At 36.9% G+C, this 17,416-nt stretch overlaps 1 protein-coding gene across 1 annotated transcript in view; it reads left to right on the plus strand.

The window, feature by feature from the left end:
• LOC150093658 (guanine nucleotide-binding protein G(q) subunit alpha) overlaps positions 1 to 17,416 on the plus strand; it is a 176,939-nt gene that overhangs the window by 81,925 nt on the left and 77,598 nt on the right. Inside the window, exon 3 of the mRNA XM_090413138.1 lies at positions 10,814 to 10,968. Coding sequence (XP_090269264.1) covers positions 10,814 to 10,968 — 155 coding nt within the window. The remainder of the gene's footprint in view (positions 1 to 10,813; positions 10,969 to 17,416) is intronic.

Consider the following 17,416-nt stretch of genomic DNA (forward strand, 5'->3'; position numbering starts at 1 on the left):
TCTTTACAGGTAACAGATTAATTTGGAGGAAAATTGTCAATAGGAAGTTAGTACTACATGAAATAGTTATGCCATTACTATCATATTCAGTATATTCTCCAGATCATACATCTCAAATACTTTGATTTCTTTTGTGCAATGTTAATTTTACTTGATTCATTCACAAATTAGAACCTGTCTAAACATTTGTTTCTGTCTTTAAAACAGCAAAAGAGCAAAAATCGTTATCAAAATTTGCAAATGCAACTAAAAATGAAATATAGAAAAAAGGATACAAAATGCTTTCATTTTAAGGCACATTTTCTGTGTCTATTTCTTATGTATATGCATATATTAACTTTTCTCTGGTTTAGATTTTATTGAAATGCTATCTTTATTAAAATTGTAGCATTTCAGTTTTGGTCTACATTAACCATTTTTATTTTAAAATTTTGCAAAATAATGTCAATAATTCCATTCTGGCTGTAGTAAATCAGGCAAAATGTGTGTTTATGAACTTTGTTGAAATTGTCATCATATCAGTTTTGAAATTGGTTTTTATGTCACGTATACATCTCCCTCAAGATCACGTGATCTATAACATACCGTTGCTTTTTTTTTTGTGGGCAAGTCTCAGAAAGAAGGAATCCATTCACTTGTTTCTTGAAGAGCTGGTGTATTGTATTCACCGGGAAACAATATGGGGAAGGCTGTTCCAAAGATCAGGGGCAGACAGAATGAAAGAAGAGCGTGAGATGTTGATTAGCAGCCACCTGTATTCATACATGGTGATATTTCAATGAAGTAGTGCCCATGAAAATATATATAAATTCAGATAGTGTCTGAGAAAGCAATTGAGTTCACTATTAAGTCGACTCAATTACTCTGGATGGCGTCAAGCATTATTAGGAAGTGCTTTAAGTGCACTACCCTGGGAATGTGAAAATGATATTCTAAGGTCAAATGGATCTGGAATTTGTAAAATGTCAAGAGATGAGCAGAAATAAGTGGCATTTAGAATAAAAAAAAAAAAAAATTTCTAAGTATTTTGGAGACTGTAGAGATGTATTGTGTGGTAGAATATGCTAGATGTAAAAGTTAGACCAGCAAGAGAAAATTGATCTTGGTTGGTTGCCATATGAAAAATGAGAGAGTAGAGTAAGATATTTCTTATGAGAAAGAAGGCATTGTGTTTTAGTAGCATTGAAATTCACTATATTTTCTTCAGCCTACTTGAAGTTGGAATGGAATTAGGTTTCAGTTTACAGTTAGACTGTAAAAGGATTTTGGCCAGTTAGTTCTCATGTGTCAATCACCCAAACATCCGTGTAGATTAAATTTCAGTCACCTTAAACTTGGCATGTTTTATTGCAATTGAATGTCGATGGTATTGCAGTTTTAATGAGTACTTCACATCCATTGCAACTTTGACATTTGCATATAAAGGTTGATTGAGTAGTTCACAGGCTTATATGAAAACAGAAGAATCGAGGATGCCAATTTTGCAGAATCGTGGATGCAAAAGAACATTCTGAGAAAGTGATTGGAGAAGTCAGAAGTTATATAACTAGACAAATTTATATTCTGATTTTAATCCTATACTGAAGCATAAACAAAGAAGTTTGTTCATGAATGGGCTACTTGTACCGGGTGATTATAAAATAACGTCGTGTTCAGAGCCCTCTAGCGAGTAATGTATTGGACGAAACACACTAATAAATTGGTAGATGTACACAGTGGAACACGGAGATTCAATTTAACGAAAAAAAAATAGTACCAAAAGTCGCAAACAGGGGAAATTTTGGCTCTGTTTACAGAGTAAAGTGCATTACTTTGCATTATCACGTTTCTTGTAAGTGATCATGCAATAAAAGGAAAGCCTGTGAGATTTCTTATCATTCTTAAACAAACTGATTTTCGATGCCTCTTACCTTACTTGAGCGTGCTAGTCAAACTCTATTATCAGCTGAACAATCATGCCAGTGCTTGTCTCCGTGATTTTCGGCATATGAAAAATTTACGAAAAGGACCGATTAGCATAACAAACTTACGAAAACTGATTCGGCGATTTGAAACTGCTGGAACTCTAGCAGTGCAGGTAGGCAGGGGACGCAAACCAATCAATCACCAACAAGTTGAACAAGTTGCAACTGCTATTGTGGAACAGGAGATGATGAATGTGCAGGGTACCAGCAGTGCATGAGCAATATCCCAGCAAACAGATATCGCATACGCAACGGTGTGGAAAATCCTACATCAGATGTTGAAGTTTTACCCGTATAAAATCAGTCATGTTCAAGAATTAGAGGGGGGGCATGGATATTAGTCAATGTTACAAGTATTTAGGATGGCTTTTGGCCTCTTGTATTTGAAGAGGTCAGTTTCTTCATAGTTTACTGCCTGTTTAACTAGATCGTTGGGGTGTGTGGAGATCTTTGAGAAGAATTTTTCTGCTGTAGTTAGTAGGAAGGAGTAGATGTAAGGGATGTTTGTATCTCTATGCAGTTGTACGTTCCTTACAAACCACGGTGCATCCAATATCATGTGCAAACACCTATTTTGCACACTCTGTAGCCTGAGGATGTTGGTGTTGGATGTGTGGCTCCAGGCTGGAGATGCATATGTCATCATGGGGCGGATCGTCAGCAGGTAGAGGAGCACTTTAATTCTGGTATTTAGTTTGCTTTTTCTATTTATTAGAGGGTAAAGTTGTGCAATGGATTTAGATGCTTTCGTGCATAAGGCTTTGATGTGTGGGTTGAACATTAATCTTTTGTCTAGAATTACTTCAAGATATGTTATTTCTGTTTGCCAGGGGATTTTGGTGTTGAATAGATAAAGGTCCCCCATGGGAGTTGCCATTCTTCTGGTGAAAAGTATTGCTACACTCTTTTGGGGGATTCACTTGTAATCTCCATTTGGAGAACCATTGTTCTAGTTGTAGCAGGTTTTCTTGCAATTTTTTAGTGACAAGATGTGGTCGTAGAGATCTGGCAAGTACTGCTATGTCATCTGCATAAAGTGCTAAGATGGATGACATTGGGTTGTGTGGTATGTCTGTCATATATATATTGAGAATAAGATCGGTGCCAGTAGGGAACCTTGAGGAACTCCCGCAGAGATCCATCGCTGACTTGAAACTGTACCATTTATTTTCACTTGTATGTGTCTGTCCTGGAGGTAAGATTTAATTAGGTGGACGACACTTGATGGTATGCCTGCTGAAATGAGTTTGTGTAGTAATCCCAAGTGCCATATCTTGTCAAAAGCTTTCGCTATGTCAAGGAAGACTGCTCCAGTGTGCTGGTGCCAATTGTATCTGGTGGTGATGTACTCAATTATCCTATGAATTTGTTGAGTAGTACTGTGATGTTGTCTAAAGCCAAATTGTTCCTTAGGAATGATATTTAACTCATTTACTGAGGCTTGGAGTTTAGAGAGAATGATTTTTTCGGCAATTTTGCCTAAGTTTGAGATTAGGCTGATGGGTCAATAGCTTTCAGGCAGGTGTGGATCTTTACCTGGTTTTTATGCACTGGGACCACATCTGCGACTTTCCAATAGCTGGGGAAATAGTTAAATTGGAACATGGTGTTGATTATGGTGGTGAGATATACGATGGCGCTTCGGGGCAGCAGTTTAATTATTCTATTTGATATGCCATCTGGGCCAGGGGCTTTTTTATTCTTTAGCTTCTTTAGAACTTCATAGATTTCTGCTGGTGAGGTGTTTGGAAGTATGTTATTACAGGTATCGGTGACTTTCAGTGCATATCTGACATGGAGGTGGATTTTATAGACATGCTTGAAGTCCAAGTTGTCGTATGTAGGGCTACACTGTTTTTCTAGGTTCTTTGCTATTTCTTCAGCTTTTTCTGCATCAATGTGTACTAGTCCCATGTCAGACTTGAGTGGGGGAAGAGATTTGTTTTTCTTTCTGAGACTACTTAATATGTTCCAGATGGAGTGTTCGCCAGATGATACAGAGGCTAGTTTGGCTTCCCATGTTTCGTTCCTGTAAGCTTTAAGTGCTTCTCTAACTTCATTGTTCAGTTTATTGAGGATCTTTTTGTCATGAGGTGCACAGGTGTTGTGGTACCTTTTCCTTGCTTTGTTTTTGTTCCTAATTAAATCCATGATGTCTTCTGGTAGTTGGTTTGGCTTAAGAGTGGTTTTGGTAGAGGTGACAACCTTTATGGCTGTGTTGATTTGCTGAGTCAGGCTCTTGACAGCATTTTCAATTTCTTTTATGGATCTGATGTGAGGGACAGGTCCAATGTGTTCTGATAGTACTTCTGTTAGTTTTTTCCATGAGATAAAAGAGTGGGGAGGAGGCAGCAGGATTGGGTTGTGATCAGATGTCAGCTCTTTTAAAGAGTCTAGGCTATACTGTAGCTTAATATTTTGTAATATAGCAATGTCAAGTATGTCGGCTGTGCCATACGTACTATGATGTGTTGGTTCTGCAGGGCCTGCCACCACTGCATAATTTGAACTGGAGTAGCTGAAGAGTGTATAGCCGTTTCTGATTGTGGTTTTACTATTCCATGCCGGGTGTTTCGCGTTTAGATCACCGGCAATGATGACTTGATCTTTATTGCCTAGGACGGCATCTAGATCTGAATGTAGTAGATTCTTTGATGGAGGGTTGTAAGCATAAAGTGTTAGTTTCCCAGCTGAGGTAGTGGGTACTACTATTCATGTGAGCTCTAGATTTTTGGTTGATGGGCTGGTTACAGAGTGGTGATCGATGTGGTTGTTTATGAAAATGGCAGTGCCTCCTCCTTTTGTTTCTAAGTCCGTTTGCGTTCCAAGCGATGATCTGTAGGGAAACTGGGGTGCTTTTATTTTTATACATTTATGAGAGCTGCTAGGATGGATTGGGTTTCTTGTAGAAATCTTTTTCTGGAGTCCGATGTGGGGTTAGATTTGCTGAAGTCTTCAGCATATTTGCAAGGGAGTTTGTGATGATAGCTGCTAAATTTGGGTTGTATTGCTCCTGAGTGGTCTTTGTTGAGCGGACTATATCTGCATAGGACTTTGTCTGCCGATTGAGGTTTGCTTCGATCGAGGCTTCTGGTTGCGGCAGTTGGTCTTGTATCGTGTTTTGTTGACCTCTGGAGGGTTGAGGGTTGCAGCCAATGGTTTTTGTAGATTAGTAGAGTGAGCAGATAGTCTTTTTTGGGTGTTGTATACATCCTTTGTAGTTTGCTGGATGTGGGCCCCCCCATAGTTTGCACATTTAGCCAGGGTGGATTTTGGCTTAGTGCAGGAATATGTGGGGTGGCTCTCCCTGCATTTTAAGCACTTGTATTCTGCTTTACATAATCTCTGGGCATTACCATATTTTTGACACCTGTGGCACTGTCCAGACAAGGTTCTTTTTCTTAGTGGTTCTGGGCTGATTTTTAGCCCACAAATTGAAGTTAGGTCATATATGTTTTTATATGCCTGGTGGATCTCTGCTAAGATGAGTGGCATTGGACTTTTGTCTGCTCTGGTCATTCTGCTGACCTTGATGGGTGGTAGGTCTTGGTAGCAGAGATTGGTGGCTATGTCTTCTGTAGGTATGTGCTCTGATACTCCACGGAGAACCACCTTTATTGTCTAGCTCCTTTGCGAGTCTGCGGTAGTCCATTATAGTGGCGGGTTGGATTTTGATACCATCGTCTAAATTCTTTGCTGTAGTGTATGCTATCTGTAGACTAGTCATAGTGGCCCTTAGTTCTGTCCACCTAGTGTTTTCTCTTAAGATAATTGGAGGCAATTTCTCTTTAGTGGAGGCAGGAGGGTCAGAGTTGTGTCCGTCTTCCTCCATACCTTCATCTGTGGGTGGTTCTGTCGTCTGTGTTTTGCGTTTTTTCCGCAGGTGGGTCTCTCCTTGATCCTGGGGGGGATTGGAGACCACCAAATCCAATTTTTCCTCTGTATTAGCAGTATCCTCACTTTCCTCATCATCTCTCGTTGTGGAGTACAGGTTCAAGTATCCTGGCCATTCCACTTCAAATTTTTTTTAGCGATTTTTTGAGTAGCTTAGCGCCAGACCTTTGTCTAGTGTTTCTATCAGGGCGTCGGTGTATATGTCAGTCATAATTACGCCTAGTAGGTTTTGATTCGGGGTTGGTCAATTACTAAAAACTGAGAATTAATAGCGAAACCTTACTTTTTGCTGAGTGAATCTCAATCAAAATGCACTCCTTTGTATCGAATGCAACTGGAAAAGTTTTCCACAAGTTAGCTTTTCTGCGATAGCTACCGTTAAAATCCAATGACGTATTTTCTTTTTCAGAAATCACTACAATTCCTAAATTGCAACTAAATCAAAGTCTTACCTCTATATATTAATCAAATTACATCTCAGAATTCACTGAGTACTTCCATAATCCAATTCCTAATAATAATACCAAGTTTGTATTATTATTAGCGAACAGAACTTATATCCCTTCTATAATTGCCAAGAGGTGTCCTAATAAATTACTAAATATATGAAAAGCCAAAGGCTTCAATTCGGCGACATAACTTATTAAGGGATATTACATCCCATATTGTTTCTTAGCAGAATAAGAAACTCAAAGAGCTTCATGCCGAATATAGAAACTATATAAAGTTTGGCAATTCCAAGCATAAGCAAATACTGGATAGTGCAAATACCTGGAAACTTTGAGTTTCTTATTCGGGCAAGAAACAATATGGGATGTAATATCCCTTAACTTAAATAAGTTATGTCGCTGAATTGAAGCCTTTGGCTCTTCATATATTTAGTAAAAAGTAGATCTTTGCTTGAAATCCTAAGAAGTGTGCCCTCTGGATACTGGTAGGGGCAGCCTTGGTTGTTTGGCAGGAGGGTTAAGAATTGCTGTTTCTTAAAATATGGAAGTTTCATTAAAATATGGTTGGTTTATTAATTCTGCTGTAGATAGTTTTCCTCCATTTGATTCTGTGCAAGTTATCCAGAGCATGGTCAGCTAGATCTGGTAGGGGACTGACCAGAATTGTGGCAGTGGATATATTTCTTGTTTTCAAGATGGAAATTAGTAGATCTTCTAGTTCAACCATAATAGGACAGGTTGCAAGAACAAGGAATCTTGTATACACTTGGAACTGAGAGAGTAGGGTGCTGATCCTTAGTGGATAAGGGCAGCTAGCTTCAAATAGGATCTGAAAGGAGTATAGAGATTTCTTTATAGTTTCTGTTTTCTGAAGTGTTCCAGATATAGGCAGTACTAATAGTATTACTATAATCTGAATGTTGAACACCTTAGCGAAAACAGCTGGAACTTTAGAGGGAAGTTTTCATTGGCATTGTAACCATTGGATAGGATGGCGTGATGAATAAAGATGAGATATGAAAGGTAGGTCTAGTTGGAACAGAGGATGGCAGCTCAATTAATGTTTTTTTTTCTTCTTTTCCTGATACCATATTGTTCAGATGATGGGGAAAGTTTGAAGTTATATCTACCTTCACAGACTTGTAAGTGTTCTCTAAACTGAGAAAAAGTACCATGGGGAGGACAATAGATTAAAGTGTCTAGAAAATACTTTTTTTCCCCTATATTGAACTGGATTCTGGAGTGGTGGATGTTGAAGTGAAGGATGAATGCATTTGATGTGTGAGCAGTATGGTCAAATGGATTATTCACATCATTAAGTGCCTTAGCCAGATAGGTTTGAGATCTGCAATATCAAGAGTACATTTTTTAAATGCTTGCTATAGAAATTGGTTAAGGGAAGTTAAGTACCTATCATGGATATCAAAAGTAACATCAGTAATTCTTTCTGTGGGGGAATTTTTTTTTAAAGGTAAATTTGAAAAAGGAGGATTATTGGTTGAATAAAAAAAAGTGATGTAATCATATTAGTACTGCTTAAAATGAAATTCTGGATTAAAGAATTGAAGTGGATGGAATTTCTTATAAGACGAAGTATGGCCAGTTGGGGGGGGGGGGGTAAGGTTTTTGACTGATTTAAAGGTATGGGAGTCTAGCATCTACTATGGAACTGAGGGATTATCAGGTTAGTGAATATTGAGTAATTTGCATATTGGAGGGGAGGGAACCTAAAGTGGTCTGAATTTTTTAGTTAATTCAAGGGGTGCTCTTGAGATAACTTTTAAGAAGTCATTAGTTTTCTTCAGGGAATTAGTAGTCATTATCCTAAATTTTGTACATAGATGGTCTCAGAACATCACATTCATTTTACGATAGCATTTGCTAGTACTGAGGACCATAGTGGCATTATCCTTATCTGCTCTAATTATATTTTTCTTTGCATCATTTATAAAGGGTAGAGAGTTAGTTGCTTGAGTGCTTTCTTTTAGACAGCAAAGTTTGTATAAGGATGTTTGCTATGTTGAGCCTGACATTGACAATATCTGGAGACATGCTGTGGATGTTACATCCTGTATGCAGTGAAATCTAACATCGGGAGTAGACTAGGTGCTAAAGCAAAATAATGGTGAAGTCTTAGAATGCTGATGACTGTTTTGTCCAGAAATAGGACAACCTTTACACTACCAATTCTCAGCATATTCATCATATAAATCATATTCGTTCATCCTCTACAAGTTGTCATCAACCTTTCTTCAAAAAAAAAAAAAGTATTTTGAAAAGCATGTGATTGATAGTTTAGTTCTTGCTAAATATCACTGATGTGTTCTCCTATATTATATTTAAGAAATTATATTCATGTTTTTAATCCTTTACCCAAGCATAAGCAAAGTTAGTGTGAAATATCCTCATGTATAGAGGCTGTTGACTTCATGCCAGTTTCTTCATAGAAAATGACTCTTGCATTGATTTAACCTTGGGTATAGCTCATACTGATGAGACCTTGAAGGTTGAAACTAGTTTCTAATGTTTTGTTTTATGGGATATTGAGGCAATTAACATGAAGTCAACAGCCACTGCATACAAGTAGACTACTCACGAAGGTACTTCACATGCAAATTTTGTTTCCTTATGCTACTTTCTATGATTTTCTATGTTTTATAGATATGATATAACTTTATCTATAATTATATAATCCTATAACCTATAATCATATAACTTTATATGATTTCCATTTGGCCACATGGCCCAGTCATATTAGATGCATTCCTCTTTCACCTAGACAGCCACTGCCCCAGAATCCAGTTCACTATAGGAAAAAAAAAAAAAAAAAAGACTACACTAGGTTTTTTCCCTTAGTTCTCAGAAGATCTCCCCCCCCCATAGGTAGTTACACAAGCTTTCCCTTCATCCCCTTCCAATAATGTGGTACCATAAAATCCCTAGTTAACATAGCTGTAAACCTCTGTTTCATAGAAACTTCTCACATCTGAACTGTCTTCTGTTCATCATGCCTTCCTCTCCAATAGCTAGTTCCAGTGAACTTGACATTATTTTTTTCTATTCTTGCATATCTCTCTCTCTCTCTCTCTCTCTCTCTCTCTCTCTCTTAACATGTAGATTATGGTAATGCTATTACTATTCCTTGTATCTGGTATACATCAAAGAAACATCTCACTACTTTCATGCCCTATTTGAATCTAGCTGCCCTTGTCTGCTCTCTTAATGGTCATTTTCCCTACTTGTCTTTCAAGTTTACAAAGTTCCTTGTTCTTACAACTCATTATGGGGTCACACAGGGAGATCTAATAGTCATCTTGAACATAGGAAATACATCTGCTTCCACAATTATGTCTGGTAAGTTTAGTTCACCATGCATTGGACACCCTATATAGAATCAAATGGAAAAAGACCACTATTTCACTGCATTAAATTACAAGCATGAATGTTTTGGAATCAGCAACAGAAATATAAAACCAACCAAATCTTAATATGGTTGAATGAAACTTCCCAAGATTTGGGAAAGAGTACTTGTTAGATCTCCTATCTATCAGTACCCATAGTGAGCAACTCCCTCTTAGGACTTCAGACTTATGTTTCACTTTTATTTTTGTTCATAGTACAACTGAATAATTAAATAACTATTAATTAATGGTTATATGGCTGGTACAAACATGTGCAATATGATTATCACCTGGTTATATTTGTGAATTTTTTATCTAATTGTAGACTTAGTCTGATAGCTGTCATTTTTTGTGATTTGTGTGCATCATTACAGTTCTCATTCTTTCCCAGATGAATTTTTTCATTGACAGACAAAATATTAGAACCATTTTCTTCAGGTACTACTCCTTAGCTTTCCACTGTGGTTAAAACATAAGCCTGAGCTCCTTTTGCAGTCCAACTTCAGACCTATCAAAGTTGTTTCTCATCTTTCATTCTAAATGTTACTGTTTTGTGGAACAGCCTTCCTCCCAAAGTGTTCTTGTGAAGAATACTTCGACCAACTCTAAATAATAATAATAATAATAATAATAATAAAAGAGGTGGTGAGAGAGAGTTTCATATGGCAATGTGAAAACATGTTATACATAGAAAAGAACCATAATGAAATTAACACAATTTTTTTGTACTGAAACTAAAGTACATTGTTAGTGTAGAGCAAACAAGCAGTTCAAATAGACAACACATGCAAATATAATAATCAGTTAACTAATAAGAGCAAGTGCCATGCTCTAGAAAGATCATATCAAATATGTAATAAATCATTTCTAATATTTACATTGAATGAGACTCTCCCAAACTTTGGGAGGAGAGGGTTCCAGTTTTTAATTTTTAAATTTTGCAATAAGTTCTGCAAAGGTGAAGAATAAATTAAGTATGAAATAGGCATTTTCTACTAATGCAGTTAAGATGAATTTTAAAAGAACTGAATATTAGAAATAGCTAAAAGGTTTGTGTTTTTATTGTATAAATGCATTAAAACTTTTTTTTTTTTTTTTTTGTAAGGATAATGGTGAGCTAGTAAGATCCATAGACTATGAAACAGTAACGACATTTGAAAGTCCTTACGTGGAAGCGATAAAATCATTATGGAATGATTCAGGTATCCAAGAATGCTATGACAGAAGAAGAGAATATCAGTTAACTGACTCAGCAAAGTAGTAAGTAGTGGATGTGATGATCTAGTGCATTCTGTTGTTTAAGTATCTTTTACTCAAAAAACGGTCACAATGTTTTGTGAAGTATATATTAGTTTTTGTCCTCTTCCTATATGTTATTACATTTTTTTTAATCATGCAAAAATGCTTCTTCATTTCAACAGTTCTTTATACAAGCCAACATTTCCTGTTAATATCCAGGTTTCAAAATCTCTGAAAAGATAAGTATTGTGTTGTTAATAATGCTACATAGCCACATAAATAAAATGTTTTTAGTTATTGGAGAAAACACATTTCAAGAAAAATGGAAATGGATAGGACACATCACATGACTCAAGGACAATAGACTGACAAAAGTTTTATTGGAGTGGTAGCCATATGAAGGTAAAAGATCTGTGGGAAGACCTGAAAGATGTTCAGATGATATAAGGAAAACAGTTGGAATTCCCTGGCACCAACAATCTCTGGAGAGAATTAGGGAACATCCATAGCTAGAAGTGACTATAAAAAGGTTTAAAAGAAGAAGAAGTCACATAAATATTATTTGTTTTGGTTATAGGATCAGCTTCCTCAGGGACAAGTATATAAATTACTAGTATGCTAAGAGTTAAAATCCATATGCAGACTGAACTTGTTTCAGTTCTTAGTGCAGTCAGTGCCTGCTGTGTCAAGCCACTAGGACCAGAGAAATATCTTGTTAAAGCACAAGGTTTGCTGTAGTGAATTTAAGGGACAAAGATTGACACCCCCACTCCATCCCCATGAAACAAAGAAAATCATGGGGAAACAGAACAAAGAAAGGGGTGGGAAATTGCACATTGATTCCAGAATCCAAAGGATTGACAGGAACCAAACAAAGAAAACAAAACAGCAATAACATGAAAAGAACAGCTGCAAATAATGGAAAACATTAAGAACTAGAAAAATATGAAATTATAAAAATTAATATGCAGAATTAACTTTCAAAATGTTACGTTAGCTTAAATTGGTGCTTTTGTGACACCCTACACGTATCAAAATCTTTTGGCACCCTTCATTTTAAAAAAAATAAAAAAAATTAATGCACATAGTTTTATCAAAACATTTATGAACATTAAATACTCTTATACCTTACTATGCAATTTGCAGTTCTAAACAGTACTTCCTTCCTAGGTAAGTAATGACTGAACTTTGCAGTTGAAAAATACTTGCCTATTAACCATAAAATATTTAAATTTTCATGATACTTCTACTATCGAATTGCAACATCTCAATTGGAAAACAGTATTTTAAATTAGTGTCACTAACCTGAAATTGGCATAATGAGCTCATTATGTGCAGTCTTTATCATTAAAATTAAAAATAGCCTTAAAAACTTCAGCAGTCACTTGAGAGAGAGAGGACAAAAGTGATGAATATTGAGTCTGTATTAGTCAACGTAAAGACAGGGCAAAAGTGATTGGTATAGCTGATATTAATGTATTTTGTATGGGTTTCCTCCTACTAAATTCACAATTTCCCCCAGATATATTTCAGCTATTTAAATTCACAGTACAGGCAGGTTATTTTACATGGAAAGGGAAAATATACAAACAATTAGATGGGACAGCTATGGGTTTGCCCCTTTCTACCCCCTTAGCCAACTTCTACATAGAACATCTGGAAAAATTAGCTATCAACACAACTCTCAAACCTAGTCTGGCTACGCTATGTTGATGATATGTTTGCTATTTGGCCACATGGCCCTGACACATTGAATATTTATAGTGCATCTAAATAGCCAGCACCCTAAAATCCACTTTACAATGGAACTAGAAGCCAATGACTGCCTGCCTGCCCTTCCTGGACACACTGATCACACGTCTTCCAGAAGGTTCCTTATCATTTTCGGTTTATAGAAAACCCACACATACAGGGAGATCCTTGCACAAACTATCACACCATCACCCTTCTCAACAGTATGGTATCTTAAAAACCATAGAGCTAGAGCAATCTGTTCCAATGACATTGCTCTCACTGCTGAACTTTCTCACCTATGTCACACCTTCTTAACCAATGGTTATAATCCTCATAAAATAGATAACATACTAAATGCTACCCAGAAATCCCCTCTATCTATCACAGAAGACTACAACAAAACTATCACCATCCCATACATTAAAGGCACATCTGAAAAGATATCTAGGGTGCTTAACAAACACCAACTACACACAGTATTTAAACCTTATGTAAAATTAGCAACTCTCATCCATTCACCTAAGGACAAATGCACTCCTTTATCACATCCAGGAGTCTATGAAGTGCCCTGTTCTTGTCATCAAGCCTACTACAGACAGACAGGAAGAACTGTGGACATTTGCCTCAGTGAACACAAAAAATATATCTGACACTTTCGCTATGACAAGTCGGATCTGGCAGGCCATGCTTTGGATACCCCTGCACACAAGACCAATTGGAAAGAAATAAAAGTGATGCACAGAAGCTTCTACAAGTCAGAGAGGTTGTTTCTGGAATCAACAGAAACTTTAACAAGTATGGCTGTATAAATCTACCAAAGAGTTGGGAGACAGTCATACTAAGACCAAATTAATATTTATTACTTTTATTTTTTTCAAACTTTCTAAGACTATTATTTGGACTACTATTTCAAAACTTTGAACTTTTTTTTTTTTTTTTTTACCTAGATAGCGCCCTGTTAGGACTTTAGTCTTAATTCTGCGTATTTATGACTGTAGATCCGTGTGTTCATGTTGCCGGTTTGCCTGTTATGAGGGACGAAAAAACCCCTCTACCTCCATATGAGACCAGCTAACTCACCTTTAGTTGAAAGAGACCAGATAAAGGTTCCTCACGTCATGGAAGGAAATTGAACCCTGGTCTTTCTGACCCAAGGGTCAGAAAAACCATGGTTCAAAGCATCTATACTGAGTGAGCTATGGAGGCTCATTACTGAAATTATTCTTGAAAATTATTAAACATGGAAGCCTAATAACACCATTAAATTAGATATTTTGATCTAAATCTAACTGATGATATTAAGTAAGGACAATTCTAACAAGGTGGAATAACAGTGTATTTCAAAAGATTGTAAATTACAGTCCAGCAGATTGTGAGATGTGATTTGGGAGGAGGGGAGAATTGCTTTTAACTAATGAGACTTGCCACATTTTAGATGAAGAAAGATGGTTGTTATGGCTCATGTTGGGGCATTATAGTAGTGTTTCAGTACTCCGGACAAACTTTTGAAGAAGCAATGTTGAGACTGACTGCAGAAAAATATTTTATAGTCAGTGTTGAGGCTTGCCTACTACACCATTATAACCACTTCAGATTCGAGGGTTTGTTAAAAGAGTATTTAAGTCTTATTAAACTTCATGTTTCTGTTTTTTTTTTTTTTTTTATTATGTTGAGTACCACTAAAGACTTGAAATTGATCTTGCCTGGATGTGAGTACCTTGATTTTCCTATTCCACTTATCCAAGCTAAGGAATGCAGCATGCATTCAATGGCTCAAGCTGAAGACTCCTCTCACTTAGCTTATAAAAACTGCAAAAAAAAGAAAAAAGTTTCGTGAGGACTAAATTCACTCATCTTATCTTCTGCTCAAATGGCAGTTGAACTTCCTGAACCATAGCCAAGACTGTTAAGCAAAACTTCTGCCCTACTATGTTAGAACCTCTCTTCTGATAGAACATTGGTAGCATTCTTGTAAAGATTTAAAGATAAGGCATACCTTTTGTTCAGTTCCATCCATTCATCAGCTCATTGGGCATCATCAGATGCTGTATGGTCACTCCTTTCCTTGGCAATGTTCCACACCAGTCCTTGCCAGGTGGTCTTTATATGCCTTTCTTCAGATGTCAATGCTCTGAAGATCAGTCTTTCCAGACACACCATCCATCCATCTCAATGAAGGTTTACCCCTTCCTCTTTTTCCAAGGACTTTAACCCTCTATTACTGTTTTCAGAAGCCCTCCTTTCATCTTTTCGATGTGGCTAAAATATTTCGGCTTTCTTCTGTCAACATCTTTAAGGATCCTTAAAGTTCTGCTGATATATTTTCTAGCACCCATCCATTTGACTGCCTTTCAGTATATGATATCGTCAACACCTCTCTGTAATACCACATCTCAGAAGCAGCTATCCTTTCCTCATCAGACTGACTTAGGTTCCAGGTCTCACATCCATAAGTTGCTCTTGAAAAAAAAACAGCTGCATCCAGAATCCTCAACTTTGTTCCCATGGGGGGAGAGAGAGAGTGATCTGTTTTTCTAGATTTTAGAGGTCTCACTGTTGTTTTAGCCATTCCTAGTCTTCTTTTGATGTCTTCTGAACAGCAGCTCTTCACATTAGTAATGGATCCCAGGTATTCAAACTTGCTGACGTCCTCAATTCTTCTCCAATGTTTCTCAGAGGCTTCCCTGTCTATATTTCCTTTGAGAATCATAATCTGTCTTGCTAGGATTGAGTTGAAGTCCTCTGTTATTACTGATTTTATTAACTTTAGGATTAGTTCTAGTTCTCCCTCTTCGTTACAAAAAAGTACTATATTCATCAGCATACCTCAGATTACTGATCAGTCTGTCACCTATCATAATTCCTGTGTTAAGGACATTATACACGATGTAAAGAATTTAGACTGCTCACTGTATAGGTTAGCTATCAACCTGATAATGTGTTGAGGAAAATCCATTAATTTCATTACTTCCCACAATTTCATGTGCTGGATGTAGTCAAAAGCTTTGGAGTAGTCGATGAAACACGTTGCCATAGAGAGTCTGAATTCTTTATATTTTTTAGTGATCTGTTTAAAGCAAAGGATCTGATCTCTGGTATCCTTTTCCTTTCCTAAAACCTGCTTGTTCCTCAGACATCTCTGCCTGCCTCAACTTTGGACTCAGTTCTATTTAGAATGATCTTTTATAAAATCTTGCTTGCAAAAGAGATCAAACTAATAGTTCTATAGTTTTTGCAGTCATTCATATCTCTCTTTTTATGCAATGGGAAAGACTGACTTCTTCCGATCTCTAGGCCATGATCCTGTCTCTTTGTAATCCTTGTAATCAACATATGAAACACTCTTATCCCCCCATCCCCTATGGCCTTAATTGACTCTGCTGGGGCTCCATCTGTACCCAGGACCTTATTGTTAAACTGTTAAATTGCTCCTTCAACCTCATGCCTAAATAGAGGAAGTTCCAAATCTAAACTTTCTTGGTATGAGGACACTTTCAAATTTTCCTTATCCTTTCTCTCTGCTATACAGTTACTCACAGAACTTTCCATCTGTTTTTGATTTCCAGTTCTTCTCTTATTATTGCTCTGTAACTGTCTTTGATTATATTCAATTAAAGTTTAAACTTTACTTTAGGTTATGAACTAAATTAAACATCCTTTTATAATTGTGTATTTTCATCTGGAATTCTCTCTCTTCATACTTATTAGCATAAAAATTTTCCTTGTCCTGTCTGATGGCTTTTCTCACTTCTCTGTGTAATCTTTTATATTCTTCAGTCCTTGTCTCTTTGTTCATTTCACTGTTAGTAAATTTAAAGTCATGCACTTTGATGTGATGAGATATCCAGTAGCATGTTATATCAGTGGAATTATGCTTGATGAAACTGATCAGGCTAGGGATCTTGGAATTTTAGTAGATAAGAAGTTGGAGTTCAAGGGCAATATAGCAAAGATTGCAAATACAACTCAGAAGATAATTGGAATGCTGAAATGAACCTTGATGTGTAAAGATGCATTCATTGTGACTCCTGAATGCTGAAGTAAACAGGAGAATGATACAACTGAGATTTACAAAACTTCTGAAAAAAGTTCCTGCAAGATATCAGTAGATGGATTTTTTCATTTTATTGAGGATGGTGGAAAAGGATGAGAAGGCATCCTTGGAAGTTGAGAATGAATGCTGTCAAGAAGGGATGAGAACTAGATTTTTCAGTCATAGTAGTTGCATGATTGGAATTGGTGGTTGGTGCAGGTAGTGTGAATGAATTTAAGATAAGGTTTGACAACTGGTGTAGGTAATGTGTAACCGCTCTTTTAGTCCTTGAAGGCTTCTCTTCACAACAGTATCTTCTCTAACTTGACCAAGGCTCTCCACACATACACAAATCACTCTGTATGCCTCCTCTGATCTTTTGGCAGAAGAGCATCAGAAAAATACCCGGTAGCCTTGATACTCTGCAACTGAGATAGTATCCCTCTACTGCTCCAGAATTAACACCCATCCTGTGTTGCCTTTACCAGCTAAGCAATTCATCTGGCATTTTTCCAATAGTGAGAGTATCTCATCTCATTACTCTCAAAAGTGGTGGTCATCAACAGCCAGCTTCATCACTACCTGGAGACCCATTGATTAATTAGCTATCACCAATATGGAGAGCGCCTTTCAAATCTTACTCACTTCTGGATTTAGTCTGTGGTCACTCTTTATTTCCAAAAGCATTTGACTGAGTCTGGT

This window comes from Typopeltis vanoorti, chromosome 23, assembly GCF_054136105.1.
Source record: "Typopeltis vanoorti isolate ZY-2024b chromosome 23, IOZ_Tvanoo_1.0, whole genome shotgun sequence".
In the NCBI taxonomy this organism is placed as follows: Eukaryota; Metazoa; Arthropoda; class Arachnida; order Uropygi; family Thelyphonidae; genus Typopeltis; species Typopeltis vanoorti.